A 17,541-nucleotide genomic window follows, 5' to 3' on the forward strand; every position below is an offset into this window, starting at 1 on the left:
TAGGTTAGTTAGGTTTAAGTAGTTCTAAGTTCTAGGGGACTGATGACCTCAGAAGTTAAGTCCCATAGTGCTCAGAGCCATTTGAACCATTTTTTTGAAATTTACCTTATAATTCTGTCAGAAACGTAGTATCTATTATAATATAGTCTTCGTGGCTGCATCTGGAATATTTCTTGATTTTCTTGTAGGATGTACTTTTTTCATTGTTCGCTGGTCCTCTTGTTCACCGTCTGATGACAATTTCTTTAAGTTCTCACTATCCGGATTAATTTATAAATTTGGCGATAACCATTGCGAATCACTACTGAAATAACTTGAAGACGCCGTGTGTTCGTTTCGTAATATAGTTTTAATTTCCACTTAAAATCATTCTTTAGCCTCAGCGCAAAAAAAAAAAAAAAAAAAAAAAAAAAAACAAACACGTCTCAAACGTATGAAGACAAGATAACAAGCACCTACACAAAAGTAAAAAAAAGATCAAAATTACTTATGAAAATCTGTCGCTGGCGCAGGGTTCTTCTGCATGCGCGATCGTAAATCACATCTTTGCTCTGGCGGAGGCGCGGTAGTCAAAGTACCGTTACAAGTCTCCACAAGATTCCGCAACACCTCCTTCAAATAATCGACTACAATATCCGATGTTTCACCAGGCTGCGCTCGAAAATCTAAAATCTTGACTTTCACACCTTCATAAACTAAAAAATAAAAATAAAAAATAAAATAAAAATAAAAAATCGAATCATAAGAGGGAATAATTTTACTGAACGATTATTTGAAGCATAAGTTAATAAAGACATGGAGAGGGCTTCACCGACAATACTTTCGCGATTATGGATGGCTCTAGACGCAGCATATTGGGTTATGTTTTCGCAGGGGACGTCCAACGACTTGTTAGGTCTGGTCCAGGCCACGTCAAGTTGCTGCACTACTCCGGGGAAAAGGAGACCCGGCACGACATCAGGGGACGTCCCATGGTTTTTGTTCCCTCAGCGTACACTGTCTTATCAAGAGACTCCACTGTGGAGGACCACGTTAGCTGTTTTCGAATAGTCCAGTCTTTCCGTATTGAACGTATTTAAAGTATTTTGAGGACGATAATTGTTACCGTGTGGATATGAATGCCTAACAAAGAATTCAAAGTTAAACTAATGTTTTCTTTTCAAATTAATCATTCTGCACAAAGAAACCTCTGAAGTCAGTAATATTGTCACAAATTTGTTCAATAAAAATATATTTTTGAAATGCACTGTGTACTGAACTATAGTTTAACATTTGTTTTTTCAGTTTATCTTCATTTCCCTCGGCTGGTGTACAGTGATCGTCGGTTCCTCTGTTCAGAGTGTTGTCGAATTTTCCATACCGGCACAAGCTACGCCGCTGACACTTTGCCGTTAATTGTTGAGAAAGCAAAGTCGCTATACTTGTAATGTTGTTGCTTTAATTTGTTATGAAAGCGGTGCTGATATTCAAGACCATAAAAGTGGGTTAAAAGCTGTGAGCTATCTGAGGAAGTTAACCTTGCATTACTGCGCAACTGTTTCACAGGTATCCAGTCTAGCTTACCAAATTCCCAACCAGACTAACATTAGTTATAATCTTTCAGTACTTATCTTACGATAACCGTTGATTATATAAGACAATTTAAATAAAAAGAAATAAATCAGTTTATATTTGGACATTTATTTTAACATCATTGTTCCGTTAAAATTTCAGCATATCAAACTTGATGCATAACTAAACTGGTGCCTTATTTAGGATTGTGTAAATGTGAGTTTGTAATCTTACGGAACACATCAAATAGGGAGCCAAGATTGGGAGACTACATACAACACTGCATTCATAAAATAACACACGAAGAACGTTGAAACATATGCAAGAGGAAATTAACCACAACCAACCGATTCAATTGTCACCCAAAGTAGTTACGTTCGTACCGCAATCCTGTCCGTCATGAAATTACCACACACTGGTATACTAAATTCACACTAACTCTCTGTGAAATCTTCCAGCAAAGAATAGCTGAGGGCTACTTTGATGCTTACCACATGCTTCACGTGGTCAACTTGGTTTACACAAAGAGCGTAACTCCACAATAATTTTGATAATTAAAATAAATTACATCGAAACGCAATTTACAAAAGAAAAACCTCGAACTGGTTACTATCGTCTTACTATTAACTTGATGGGTCAAACAATTGTATAAGCACGTGGTACTGGTCTCACAAAGTTCACCCCACGTGGGTTGAACATAAAGAAAAGTTGCTATATTGAAAAATATTGTCAAGACGAGACGTTATAATCTCACACACATTCGCATTTAAGATTGATGATCTTAGTTAGAGTTACTGATCAACACGTTGTTCCACTTTACTCACAAAGTAGTGACAAAGCAACTACCGGAAGATATTCTGAACCTCACACGCGAATTACACTGCTTTGCAATTTAACATAACATTAGATATTTTAGAGCTAAATCTGAAATAAAGGTGATTAAATTTTCAGTTAGGCTAAACTTAAGAAATCCATTGTTCTACGGACTTAGCAGACACGCGCTTAGCCGGAGATCTTACCACTTCAGACGCTCGCCGTGGACAGACTGCCATGGGCCCCTCCTGAGGGGTGCCTCCCAAATACAAATGGAAGTGACCAGAGAGCAGTGTGCGATTTGCAGGGGGGGTGGGGGGGATTTCCCCCCCTCTGCATCAGACTATCCCCTCCTCTGGTTTTAGTTTACGCATACCTACCTGGGATGTTTATTTCCCACGCACTGGAGTAAAACTTTACATATAATTTAAATTTGTGGAGCCGAACACTGAAAGTTTTTAATAATAATTACTATTAATACTATTAATATGTTTCAGCTTTCTATCATCAGAATAAGTACAACTTTTCACAAATGTGCCTCTACTTTTTTTAATTCCCCTCTTATATCTGTACCCTATGTACATGATTTTGTAAATAAGCTTTAGTTATAATGTACTTTTAAAGGTATAACAAGGGATGGCTTTTCTAATAGTGCATACGCGTCAATAGTGAGTTTCGGCATTAACATCTATTTATAAATAACTGTTTAACCATGCGTAAGGCCACGGTCCAAGCTAGTAACATATATAATTCTACTAACCCCCTAAGACATCCCCCCCACTGGTAAAAGCACAAATCGCACGCTGCCAGAGAGGCAGCTTCCTATACCAAAATGACAAGGGACGGACAGGATCATACTAAGAATAGAAACCTCTCTGCTTTTAGAAAGCGTTGCTACCTGTTCCGACGTTGGTCCTACTGTTCTCTAGCAGACAGGCTTGTCTGCTACCCTCAAGCATGCAACTAGAAATACATTTGCTCATTCATCCTCTCACACAGAAAGGAAGGGGGATGACAGTATCTTATCATGTACAGTATAAAAAGAAAGCGGATGTAGGTTCCGTATGAGACTGTGTGACATGAATTCATATAAACTGTGTTTTAAAGTGTAGTAGTGTGACAGATCGTTCTTGTTTATGTGTAAAAGTAACACGTTCCACTGCTCAGTCTCCTCCCAGATAGTCAGAAACACCACAGTAAATTTAGAAGAGGAATTTATGCCGTAAATGATAACATATTTAAGAAAAATAACATGAAAGGAATCCAACAGAGACCTTTCATACTTACCGAAATGGCTAGAGGCAGGCGTGGCTGTAGATCCAGGCATCACCGACACCCGGCACCTGAAATGACGAGGACGACATGAGAAAGTTTCTGTGACTGTTGCTTCCTCAAACTAACGACGGCGCTCAGGAGTGCTTGAATTGCACGCTGACCCCCCCCCCCCCCCTACTTTCCGTCGGAGAAAGAGTGTGATCTTAGTGATATTAGAATACGAAATGGTGTCGAAACCAATTAGCAAAATTATCTCGATAATATCGAAACAAAAGTATCAAGTTGCTGATCATATTTTTAAGCATTTCCTTGAAGCAAAATGTCTTTCTTAGAATACAAAGCCAATTTTTTTTCCACTAATGCTATTCTCGCATGAACTAACTCGAATATAGAATGAGATATAAACGTGAGCAGTCATTCCAACCACAAATAGAACTACAAACACTTACATAAGCTCTATCCTATAAATATGCGTGCTTCCCATAATTAGAATCCACTGTTACAAGAGTTTCCCTTAAACCAAAGGACTCGTTTACAATAAACATATTTTAAAATACATGTTCATTTACAATTCGAACCGAAATATGCCTATTATGCTATCTGAGGATAAACTATCTTCAGTATGAAAAGATATGCGAACGTAAACTTTAAAGATAAATACTCCAAATACAAAAATATAGGCCTTGACTTAAACTCGTGCGATTATTACCAGCCTGCTGGAGGCTGATTCTCTGTCGAATGGGTATGGCTTCAGTAAACGGCAATGAAAGACTATCACCCCCCTCTCCCCTCCGACACTTGCGATGATTCTCTGTTTTTTTCTGTCGTCTAGTGTTTCACTAGTTAATCTTCATTTATTTGACATGAAGTTGGTGTTATTAGCTCCTTCCATGGAATTATCGTCAAAGATGTTATTGAGCATACTGGTAAAAATAAACAAGCGAAGAATGTACAACCACCAAAGAATGTATTAATTGCGAATGGTAAACGCACAAAATAATACTAGAATACTAAAATACATTATCGGCAAATTCATTTGTATTGAGACACAACAAACATGGGTCGGGAAATCAGGTTCATTAGTAAATACTGAGGAGTGAAAAGAAACTGAAGGCTGTTCGTTCAGTGGCTGTTTACAATAGGTATTCATGATTTCCAGTATTTCAGACCTGGACATTTTCTGTCGATTATACCCACAGAGCAGCCGCTACATCACTACGTCTGGTTTTCACAGAACGCTGCCCGTTCGGTGCAGCATCGGGTTTCTGTGGTCATCAAGTCTGGTGCGCAGTGATCCCTACCTGTGTTTCCTACGCAGTTTGGGCCACTCTCTTTGCAGGTCATCTCATAGATTCCACTTAGATTGATGAAGGACTGCTTGTCTTTGTGTTTAAACAAATTCTTGCCTAGTATGTGTGCCGTTTAGGAGGACACTGAATATTCCATTTTGTTCAAAAATATTGTCTGTTCTGATAGATAACGTACCAACAGGGTAGCATACATCTTCCACTGCCATTCGTTTGGGGTACAGATTGTGTTCTTTCCGGTGTTTAAGTTAAAACTTTTTCGCGTTATATTAAGAATACTGCCACTGCGACTGGAATGGTAACAAGTGAGGAGCATTAGAACCGACAGCAAACGGTGGATCTTATAATAAAAAGCAACATGATTGCGGGACAAAGGGCGTAGTGAAGAAGCTGAAATACAAGAGTCTGTATCTTTCCTGCATATTCTAAATTGGTGACATCCTGTGTAGATGCCAATATTAGTATCTAAACGTGCATATAAGTTGTATTTCCAAGCTGAACTGTATGTTCTTGTGTTGTTCGTGCCTTATTTTTCGGAAAGTTCTGGAACTGCCCGTCATCTGCCACCTACCTGAACCCGCACGCCTCATACCCCTCCTGATTAAAAGCATCCAGACACCCCGTATGTAATGAGGAATTAACCAACAGATGTGACGAGAGACGAACGAGCCAATATAAAAGGAGGCGGGGAGTAGAGTGTTTTCAGTACAGAAGCAGCAACAGCAGAGCTCGGTGACTTGGAATGTGGACGTGTCATCGGATGTCACCTGAACAACAAATCCGTCAGCGACATTTCAGTCATTCTAAAGCTCCCAAATCGCCTGTTGGTGATGCGACTGAAGTGGAAACGCGAACGAACAACCGCAGCTAAACCGAGAACAGACAGTCCTCATATCGTGACGAACAGAAATCGTCGAGTATTGTGAAGTGTGGTTGTAAAAGACCCTGCATGAAATCAGTGGAAAGAATAAATCGTGAGGTCCAAATTTCCAGAAGCATTACATCTAACACAATGACTGCGCGTAGGCACTTAAATAGTGAAGGACAGTGGTCAAGGAGCTGCTCATAACGCACAGGTTTCTGTAGCAAACGCTAAGCGATGCTTTGGAACGATAAGAAAAGCGACGTCACTGTACAGTGGACTTATAAATGTGTTATCTGAAATGATGAATCACGCTAAATCCTCTGGTAATGCGACTGAAGTATTTGGGGAATGCGTGGAGAACATTACCTGCCATCATTTGGTGATGTCGTTATGGTATGGAGTTGTTTTTCTGGTTACTGTTTGTTCCCTTTATTGCACTTAAGAAATCGCTAAATGCGGAAACACATAAACACGGGTACAAATGGCTCTGAGCACTATGCGACTCAACTTCTGAGGTCATCAGTCCCCTAGAACTTAGAACTGCTTAAACCTAACTAACCTAAGGACATCACACACATCCATGCCCGAGGCAGGATTCGAACCTGCGACCATAGCGGTCTCGCGGTTCCAGACTGTAGCGCCTAGAACCGCACGGCCAATCCGGCCGGCTATATAAACACAGTTTACACAGTTGTGTTCTCCTTACAATAGAGGAACAGTTCGGAGACGGTGGCTGGTTGCTTCCTGCCATAAAGCAGTGTCTGTGTGGCAGTGGTCTCTGGACGGTAACGTTCCTGGAACGGACTGGGCTGCCCAGGGGCCCAACCTGGACCCAGTGGAGCTCCTCTGAGACAAGTCAGTGCATCGGCTTCGCTCCAGACACCAGCGTCCGGCGCCACTGCCTTCACTGGTTTCGGTTCCTGAGGAAGAACGAGCTGCCACTCCTCCACAGACATTCACACATCTCAGTGAAAGTGTTACCAGAAGTGTTCAAGTCATCACAAAAGGGCAGGTTAAATACGCGATATTAATGTCTACTTCTAGGCGCCCGGATACATTTGATCAGGTAGTGTATCTAGCGAGAGTTTCAGACTGAAGGTGGTCAGTTTCTTTCCCTACTCTCTTGTTTCATACTGCAGTGTATAGCGTCGCCAGGAAATAATACGAAAAGACTTTAAAAAAATAGTATTTAGAAAGAAGAGACATTTAAAAATTGAATATATATTTTTATCATGTACCCGTAAAATAATAATTTCTCTGTGTAAGTTTCGAGTGCAAAGAAATATAACAAAATGATCTAAAGAGACGAAAAGATACGCTCTTTTGTTAATTTTTTAGTCGTCTTCACTTCTTCTCTTGTCTTGATTGCTTGTAGACGGACAAAATGGTTCAAATGGCTCTGAGCACTATGGGACTTAGCATCTGAGGTCATCAGTCCCCTAGAACTTAGAACTACTTAAACCTAACTAACCTAAGGACATCACACACATCCATGGCAGGATTCGAACCTGCGACCGTAGCGCTCGCGCGGTTCCAAACTGAAACGCCTAGAACCGCTCGGCCACACCAGCCGGCCGTAGACGGACATCTTGCGAGTGCTGGCAAATGTAAGCATATTTGACTAATTAAGCAGATAATATATTGATTTAATATTATTGTGCACTTTTAATTTGTAACTGGTGATCCCGATTTCATGTTCGCCTTCCTCGAATTAACCTGCATTCGAGTAATTTACAGTTCAACAATCGCAGCGGCCGATGCAGCCAACGACGCCATTACGTGGCGATATTAACTTATAAAAATTAGTGGAAGCGAGAAACTCGCCCGCCATTAACATAATATACATTTTTCTCCACAACCGCCCGACTTTGCAGAAATACGTAGCTTTAAGATTCTTATTTTCAGTACCATAGCCGAGGGCCAGAGACACGACTCCGACTGTGAGGCAATGCTTAACGGAGGTAAGAAAAAATACTCTCGCGCGTGTGTGGGCCGCAATTGTAATTAATAACTAAAGATTTTTTTATTTAAAGTGAGCTGACTAGCCAAGGAAATTAATATGAAAAGCTTATTCCATTGTTCAACTTATATGCTCATGTTTTACGAATCAGTGAGTCTAACGTTCATTATCGTAACAAATAATTTATACTGAAGATAAATATTGTTAAAAAAAGGGAAGAACTTCAGAAAAGCTTTTAGTTGTAAATCAAAATAAAATGAAATATCATTTTTATTAAGGCCCACCACGTAAGTCGGCAACAATCAACATAATAATAATATATTAAATTACGACGGTCGACGGACGCGAGAAGAAACTAGTTACCGAATAACTGGCATAGTTACAAATTACTGCAGGTATGGGAAAAAAAGTATCGCTACTTGCTCGTGATAGTAATCTTGGAACGTCAATCCTGTAGTTAAACATCAGAATTATATTCGCTGCAGTGAAGTGGAATGAACAAATAATAGCGTTGAAATCGATGAAGAGAATGGGAGATGAAATAAATCTACTAAGACCCTCGAGAGACGCTTTAGAAGCGGTTGTGAGAGTTCCTACCTACAGAAGGGAGCGAAAACTTTAAAAAGCAGGCATGACTATGGGCACGCGTCTTCTTACGACGGACAAACCGGCGCAGCTGGTCCGGTGCAAGTAGTCGGCAGGTAAGAACAGGTGCCGAGCTCGCCGGGCCAATCTCCGAGGGACCGCGCGAGTGTCAGTGTGCCACGGACACGTGGGCACGTCTGAAACGCACGCTCCGACGGAGTGGGGGCGAGGGTTCGAAAAAAAAAAAAAAAAAAAAAAAAAATCACAAAACGCACAGCCGTTGGCGGAAAACATAGGAAGGGTATTCATCAAGGCTGAATTGGGAGACCAGCCACAGTCCGTCCATGTTATAAAATATATATATATATATATATATATATATATATATATATATTTACTGGACCACGTGAGGCAATATTGACCTTACGACTTATCTTAGAAGAAAGATTAAGGAAAGACAAACCTACGTCTCTAGCATTTGTAGACTTAGAGAAAGCTTTTGACAATGTTGACTGGAATACTCTCTCTCAAATTCTAAAGGTGGCAGGAGTAAAATAAAGAGAGCGAAAGGCTATTTACAATTTGTACAGAAAGCAAATGGCAGTTATAAGAGTCGAGGGGCATGAAAGGGAAGCAGTGATTGGGAAGGGAGTGAGACAGGGTTGTAGCCTCTCCCCGATGATATTCAATCTTTATATTGAGCAAGCAGTAAAGGAAACAAAAGAAAAATTGGGAGTAGGCACTAAAAATCCATGGAAAAAAAATAAAAAAATTGAGGTTCGCCGATGACATTGTAATTCTGTCAGAGACAGCAAAGGACTTGGAAGAGCAGTTGAACGGAATGGACAGTGTCTTGAAAGGAGGATATAAGATGAACATCAACAAAAGCAAAACGAGGATAACGGAATGTAGTCGAATTAAGTTGTGTGATGCTGAGGAAATTAGACTAGGAAATGAGACACTTAAAGTAGTAGACGAGTTTTGCTATTTGGGGAGCAAAATAACTGATGACGGTCGAAGTAGAGAGGATATAAAATGTAGACTGGCAATAGCAAGGAATGCGTTTCTGAAGAAGAGAAATTTGTTAGCATCAAGTATTGATTTAAGTGTCACGAAGTCGTTTCTGAAAGTATTTGTATGGAGTGTAGCCATGTATGGAAGTGAAACATGGACAATAAATAGTTTGGACAAGAAGAAGAAAAAATGGTTCAAATGGCTCTGAGCACTATGGGACTTAACATCTATGGTCATCAGTCCACTAGAACTTAGAACTACTTAAACCTAACTAACCTAAGGACATCACACAACACTCAGTCATCACAGGACAAGATGAGAATAGAAGCTTTCGAAATGTGGTGCTACAGAAGAATGTTGAAGATTAGGTGGGTAGATCACATAACTAATGAGGTGTTGAATAGGATTGGGGAGAAGAGAAGTTTGTGGCACAACTTGACTAGAAGAAGGGATCGGTTGGTAGGACATGTCCTGAGGCATCAAGGGATCACAAATTTAACATTGGAGGGCAGCGTGGAGGGTAAAAACCATAGAGGGAGACCAAGAGATGAATACACTAAGCAGATTCAGAAGGATGTAGGTTGCAGTAGGTACTGGGAGTTGAAGGAGCTTGCACAGGATAGAGTAGCATGGAGAGCTACATCAAACCAGTCTCAGGACTGAAGACCACAACAACAACAACAACAACAACAACAAAATTATACCGCTGCACGACACACAGTTCAGGGCATGTGACGTCATAAACATTGATCTAGGTGAAAACGATACTGCAGGGGGACATTCTTTCGATATTATGGACAGCTACAGAGGCAACGTGGCTCAATATTTCTGCAGGGAACTTCCAACGACTTGCTGAGTCCCTGCCACGCTGGGCTGCTGCATTATGCGGGACGAGAGGAGGAGGTCTCCCATGACTTTTTCCACGTCAGTGTGTATCTGTTTGCCCCCAGAAATTATGTACTCGTGTGCGGGATAGGACAGTAATCATAAACAGGTCGTCTATTGTAATCTGCTCACAGTAGCCGAATCCCATTTAAACAATCCCCAAAAATGGTTGCTTCTCGTGCCCACACGCTCATAGGCAGTGTCTCAAGAGATGACGCCTGATTGTAAAAATTTCCAACTCGTCCAACAGCTCCATAAGCCTATCCTTGTACCGGGGGTGGAGCATCTTCATATGTGAGGGCATAACTGGTATACTATGCCCGCTTTCAACAAGGTGGACAGTGAAACTGGATTTTTCCGCCGTACTATTTCGATTTAAAGCGACCTGTTCGCTGAACCTAACTTCAAGCAGTCTACCAGTTTCTCGCACTAGTTGGTCGCTAAGCCGCCAGTTTGTAGAAAGCAAATAGTGTGGCGTTATCTACCACGGGTTTCTCTTCAAGCAGTCTACCAGTTTCTCGCACAAGTTGGTCGCTAAGCCGCCAGTTTGTAGAAAACAAAAAGTGTGGCGTTATCTACCACGGGTTTCTCTTCAAGCAGTCTACAAGTTTCTCGCTCTAGTTGGTCGCTAAGCCGCCAGTTTGTAGAAAACAAATAGTGTGGCGTTATCTGCCACGGGTTTCTTGGATAGAACTTTAAAAAATACCACTGAAAAAAAGAAATGTTTTCCATAGATCAGCTATCTGTAGAAGTCAAGTCCAGAAAGCGATGGTTGTATGTGCTTTCGTCAGATTCGCAAATGTGGAACTGTAATTTAAAATTTACGCTAGATGAACTCTCCTTTCTTTCCGAGATTTTTACAGGAATTTTCTACGCAACTCGTCGTGAGATACTGCTCTGCTTTCCTCGAAGCTCTCCACAGTCGTACTTTAATTTATTCATAAACATTTATTAAGTTGATACAGCGGCAAAGCGACAGTTTCATTTAAATAATGAAATAGAGTTAGTTTCGAAAATTATAATCTAATGCATATTGCTACCTCCTTACATTTTTTGAACTTTTGCGATTAAACTGTGAGGGTAAATGCTACAAATGCGTTTGGTTGGCCTCTGGACAACAGCGAAGCCAAACCATAAAAGCCAACCACGCATTCTGGCACCCTAGGGACAGTGACTTAGGACTAATTTAGATTTATAACTCGTGCAGATATACACTCCTGGAAATGGAAAAAAGAACACATTGACACCGGTGTGTCAGACCCACCATACTTGCTCCGGACACTGCGAGAGGGCTGTACAAGCAATGATCACACGCACGGCACAGCGGACACACCAGGAACCGCGGTGTTGGCCGTCGAATGGCGCTAGCTGCGCAGCATTTGTGCACCGCCGCCGTCAGTGTCAGCCAGTTTGCCGTGGCATACGGAGCTCCATCGCAGTCTTTAACACTGGTAGCATGCCGCGACAGCGTGGACGTGAACCGTATGTGCAGTTGACGGACTTTGAGCGAGGGCGTATAGTGGGCATGCGGGAGGCCGGGTTGACGTACCGCCGAATTGTTCAACACGTGGGGCGTGAGGTCTCCACAGTACATCGATGTTGTCGCCAGTGGTCGGCGGAAGGTGCACGTGCCCGTCGACCTGGGACCGGACCTCAGCGACGCACGGATGCACGCCAAGACCGTAGGATCCTACGCAGTGCCGTAGGGGACCGCACCGCCACTTCCCAGCAAATTAGGGACACTGTTGCTCCTGGGGTATCGGCGAGGACCATTCGCAACCGTCTCCATGAAGCTGGGCTACGGTCCCGCACATCGTTAGGCCGTCTTCCGCTCACGCCCCAACATCGTGCAGCCCGCCTCCAGTGGTGTCGCGACAGGCGTGAATGGAGGGACGAATGGAGACGTGTCGTCTTCAGCGATGAGAGTCGCTTCTGCCTTGGTGCCAATGATGGTCGTATGCGTGTTTGGCGCCGTGCAGGTGAGCGCCACAATCAGGACTGCATACGACCGAGGCACACAGGGCCAACACCCGGCATCATGGTGTGGGGAGCGATCACCTACACTGGCCGTACACCACTGGTGATCGTCGAGGGGACACTGAATAGTGCACGGTACATCCAAACCGTCATCGAACCCATCGTTCTACCATTCCTAGACCGGCAAGGGAACTTGCTGTTCCAACAGGACAATGCACGTCCGCATGTATCCCGTGCCACCCAACGTGCTCTAGAAGGTGTAAGTCAACTACCCTGGCCAGCAAGATCTCCGGATCTGTCCCCCATTGAGCATGTTTGGGACTGGATGAAGCGTCGTCTCACGCGGTCTGCACGTCCAGCACGAACGCTGGTCCAACTGAGGCGCCAGGTGGAAATGGCATGGCAAGCCGTTCCACAGGACTACATCCAGCATCTCTACGATCGTCTCCATGGTAGAATAGCAGCCTGCATTGCTGCGAAAGGTGGATATACACTGTACTAGTGCCGACATTGTGCATGCTCTGTTGCCTGTGTCTATGTGCCTGTGGTTCTGTCAGTGTGATCATGTGATGTATCTGACCCCAGGAATGTGTCAATAAAGTTTCCCCTTCCTGGGACAATGAATTCACGGTGTTCTTATTTCAATTTCCAGGAGTGTATTATCAGTTTATCTATTGAAGAGGTCCCATCACCTAAACTGTAAACTTCGTTAGTAACTCGAGAACGAAGGATTTTCGGCCACATGTTTGAACGAATTTCCTTGTTTTGGTGTAAGAAACCTGTCCCCATAATCTGTAAAAATATTTTTGAAACATCCTGTACAGCAGATTTAGCATCTAAGACAGCTTTGCTAGCGCCTTACCGTCACAGATGCGCCGCACGTTCCCAGAATTCTTCCAGCAAACCCAAGTCATACAATCTTCTTCCCCAGTACTGATTTTACGTGATCGCCACATTTCATATCGCTTATTTGTGTTCCCTCTAATTGATTATACGGTGTGACGTGCTAAAGACGATCACCACTAAACTTATAATCAGATACTAAACAGTTCTTTCCCTTTGTTATGGACATTATCTTACACTTAACCACATTTAAATCGAACTGCCATTCATTACACTTAGTGCAGTTCCATCCGTTAGTGAACAATACTACAGTGCCGCTCATCCTATCTGACAACTTGTTTACGTACGGATGTTGAACAAAAATATGGAAACATCGCGACAAATACAAGCTTGAACATACACTGGAGCGCCAGAGAAACCGGTATAGACATGCGTATTCAAATACAGAGATATGTAAACAGGCAGACTGCGGTCGGCAACGCCTATATAAGACAACAAGTGTCTGGCGCAGATATTACATCGTTTACTGCTGCTACAATGCCAGGTTATCAAGATTTTTAGTGAGTTTGAACGTGGTTTTATAGTCGGCGCCCGAGCGATGGGACACAGCATCTCCGAGGTAAAAATGAAGTGGGGATTTCCCCGTACGACCATTTCACGAGTGTACCGTGAATACCAGGAATCCGGTAAAACATCAAATCTCCGAAATCGCTGCGGCCGGAAAAAGTTCCTATAAGAACGTGACCAACGACTACCGAAGAATCTTTCAGCGTAAGAAAAGTGCAACCCTTCCGCAAACTGCTGTAGATTTCAATGCTGGGCCATCAACAAGTGTCAGCGTACGAGCCATTCAACGAAACATCATCGATAGGGGCTTTCGGAGCCGAAGGCCCACTCGTGTACCGTTGAAGACTCCATGATACAAAGCTTTACGCCTCGCCTGGGACCGTCAACACATACATTCGACTGTTAATGGCTGGAAACATGTTTGCTGGCCGGACGAGTCGGCTGGACGTGTTCGGATATGGATCCAACCTCATAAATCCATGAACCCTGCATGTAAGCAGGGGATTGTTCAAGCTGGTGGAGGCTCTGTAATGGTCTGGGGCGTGTGCTGTTGGAGTGATATGAGACCCGTGATACGTCGGGATACGACTCTGACAGGTGACACGTACGTAAGCATCCTGCCTGACCATTGTGCATTCTGACGGACTTGGGAAATTCCAGCAGGACAATACGACATCCAACACGTTTAGAATTGCCACAGAGTGGCTCTAGGAACACTCTTCTGAGTTTAGATAGGCATGAACATTATTGAGCGTATCTAGGGTGCCTTGCAACGTGCTGCTCACGAAAGATCTCCCCCCCCCCCCCCCTCGTACTCTCATGGATTTATGGACAGCCCTGCAGAATTCATGGGGTCAGTTCCCTCCAGCACTACTTCAGACATTAGTCGAATCAACACCACGTCGTGCTGCGGCAGTTCTGCGTGCTCACGGGGACCCCACACGTTATTAGGCAGATGTACCAGTTTCTTTGGCTCTTCAGTTTAACAGCTTGTTCGGAAACTAAGACACTTTTAAAACTCTACCAATCCTACCAAACCACCTGCCATTCATCATGAAGCAGCTGCCAACGCGGAGAGGAGAAATCAAGCTGATCAGAAAACCATCCATTATGTGGGCACGATGCAGCAACACCAAAGTCGAGGTCCAGAAGTAGTTTCCTCGAGAGCATTTCAGTCTTTCAAACGGCAGCAGCTACAACAAGGAAAGAACTGTGGATTTCTTCACTTGAGGATAATGAGAATATTTCGGAAACCCACCAGGGAACGAACAAAATTGGATCGCGTGAAGGCCATTCGACCGTCTTCGTTCTGGAGCTGGACGGTCCAGGTGTTACTTCCAGAAATGGCGCTTCCCTGCGGATACCACAAACTGACTGTGGAGAACCACAGACCGTGGAGCACATGATGGAGTGTTCAGCATGCCTTACATCTTGCCTACAAGATCTACTGCTTGCGCAGCTGCGTAACTTTATTATGCTTTATTTTTTATTTGTTTTTAATGATAAACATGCGTTCTATTTGTTTCTGACTCGAATAAAGAATAGCCACTGTGAATGCACAGCTTACTGAACCACAATGCCATTTTATTGGTCACATATTCTTCCCTCATTTCTCAAGGTACTGCTTGGATGCGGACGAGTACTACCGCCAACCTGTAGCTATTACATTTACGCTGTGATAAGTTCTCCTTACTATAAAAAATTTCTTTCCGTATTCCTTCATCTATGCGTTAAGAAAAATGTTGCATTTCTTTTCGTGAATCGCTGTTTACAATTGTTCTAGCAACTCGGACTGATTTCTTTTCTCTTCCACGTGAAAGATTTCTAAGTCGTCTCCTAATCAATTTAAGTAAGATTGGCTGTTTCGTATACGTGTAGCAATTCCTTTCATGAAAGACATGGGCCAAAAATTCGACGTGTTTGCTTACATGAACTTCACAATTGTGTTGTTCTTCGAGATTTTTCATGTTTTTTTGTCCCATGAACTGAGTGACGATAATCTGACAGAGCACTGTCTCTCGAAAAGCATTGTGGCATTGTGTGATGTACAGATTGAGGTGGGCTATTGAAATGAAACAACCGCTACCTCATAGCCGAACAATGGATAATATTAAATTTACGGTTCTTACCTTTTCCCGTGACTTATCGTCAGCGGCGTAATCAAACAGTAATGGATCTGTCGGCTTTATTATGCGCAGTAAATTACATTGGTTTACCTTCCAGGTCAACGGCCAGTCCCTGCACCAATAAAATGTAGACCGTCTGCAAGTCTTCCAGCATTTCGCTACAGACGTCTGGTGTTGCAACCTCCCATAATAAATAGTTACCGTCGGATGTACCGTAAGTGCGTAATAAAATTGTGTGACCGGCCTTAAGGACAGTTTGTTACACTATGTTACACTAACGTACAGCACACACACACACACACACACACACACACACACACACACACACACACAGAGAGAGAGAGAGAGAGAGAGAGAGAGAGAGAGAGAGAGAGAAAATCGCCCGATTACTGTTCTGATATTTCCTGTATACTTATTAAATACGTAGTGTAACTAATTTCCTTTTACATACTTTAGGGGACAGAAACAAAAATTTCTACCTTAATAGCAATGAGCTCTATTTCATCTTCGATACTGTGAAACATCTACAGCAAGCTTTCCATATTTTCGGAGGAGGCAGAGTGGACCAAAACAAGGGAAAAAACGTCCAGTAAACATGGGCTCTAAAACGCTTACTTTAAGTCTGAGCATTTGCTCATCTCCGCTATAGTGAAACACGTCTCTTCTATTGAAGAAGTGCACATAGGTCTTATCTATGCACTTTAGAGTCCTTGTTTACACGATTTTTTTCTTGTTTTGGTGTAAGGAACCTGTCGTCGAACTCTGCAAAGGGAATTTAGTTACTCCCTGCATTGTTAGCAAAGCAAAATCGTCCTCAACACAGTGTGATTTCAGGTTACTAACAAGGGAACCTGCCCATCGTACCCCCCTCAGATTTAGTTATAAGTTAGCACAGTGGATAGGCCTTGAAAAACTGAACATATATCAATTGAGAAAACAGGAAGAAGTTGTGTGGAACTATGAAAAAAATAAGCAAAATATACTAACTGAGTAGTCCATGCGCAAAATAGGCAAAATCAAGGACAGAGTGAGCTCAGGAGCGCCGTGGTCCCGTGGTTACCGTGAGCAGTTGCGGAACGAGAGGTCCTTGTTTCAAGTCTTCCCCCGAGTGAAAAGTTTAATTTTTTATTTTCAGACAGTTATCAAAGTTCAGGCACTCACACATAGCATAATCAACTTCGCTCTCCAAAATTCCAGGACATGTTCAGATTTGCTTGGACATATGCAGGATTTGACGGTCTACACACTGAAAAATTTGAAAACGTTAAAAACATATGTTTTGACAGAGCACAGGGAAAACTGTGCGACTGTGAAACTGTTGCATTCATTTGATGCAGTTTATGTGACAAACTCTTATGTTTTCATCACTTTTTGGGAGTGATTATCACATCCACAAGAAAACCTAAATCGGGCAAGGTAGAAGAATCTTTTTACCCATTCGCTAAGTGTACAAGTTAGGTGGGTCGACAACATATTCCTGTCATGTGACGCACATGCCGTCACCAGTGTCGTATAGAATATATCAGACGTGTTTTCCTGTGGAGGAATAGGTTGACCTATGACCTTACGATCAAATGTTTTCGGTTACCATTGGGGAGGCACGTCCTTTCGCCTACTAATCGCACGGTTTTCGATGCGGTCGCAAAACACAGACACTAAACTTATTACAGTGAACAGAGACGTCAATGAACGAACGGACAGATCATAACTTTGCGAAAATAAAGAAAATAAACTTTTCACTCGTTGGAAGACTTGAACCAAAGACCTCTCATT

General features: G+C 42.7%; 1 protein-coding gene across 2 annotated transcripts in view; it reads right to left on the bottom strand.

Moving 5' to 3' along the window:
- The window catches only part of LOC124804661 (zinc transporter 1), a 682,916-nt gene that overhangs the window by 428,594 nt on the left and 236,781 nt on the right, over window positions 1-17,541 (bottom strand). For both annotated transcript variants that reach the window (XM_047264896.1, XM_047264897.1), the window contains exon 2: window positions 3,652-3,707. In XM_047264896.1, coding sequence (XP_047120852.1) covers window positions 3,652-3,707 — 56 coding nt within the window. The remainder of the gene's footprint in view (window positions 1-3,651; window positions 3,708-17,541) is intronic.

Source organism: Schistocerca piceifrons, chromosome 7 (genome assembly GCF_021461385.2).
Source record: "Schistocerca piceifrons isolate TAMUIC-IGC-003096 chromosome 7, iqSchPice1.1, whole genome shotgun sequence".
Classification (NCBI taxonomy): Eukaryota; Metazoa; Arthropoda; class Insecta; order Orthoptera; family Acrididae; genus Schistocerca; species Schistocerca piceifrons.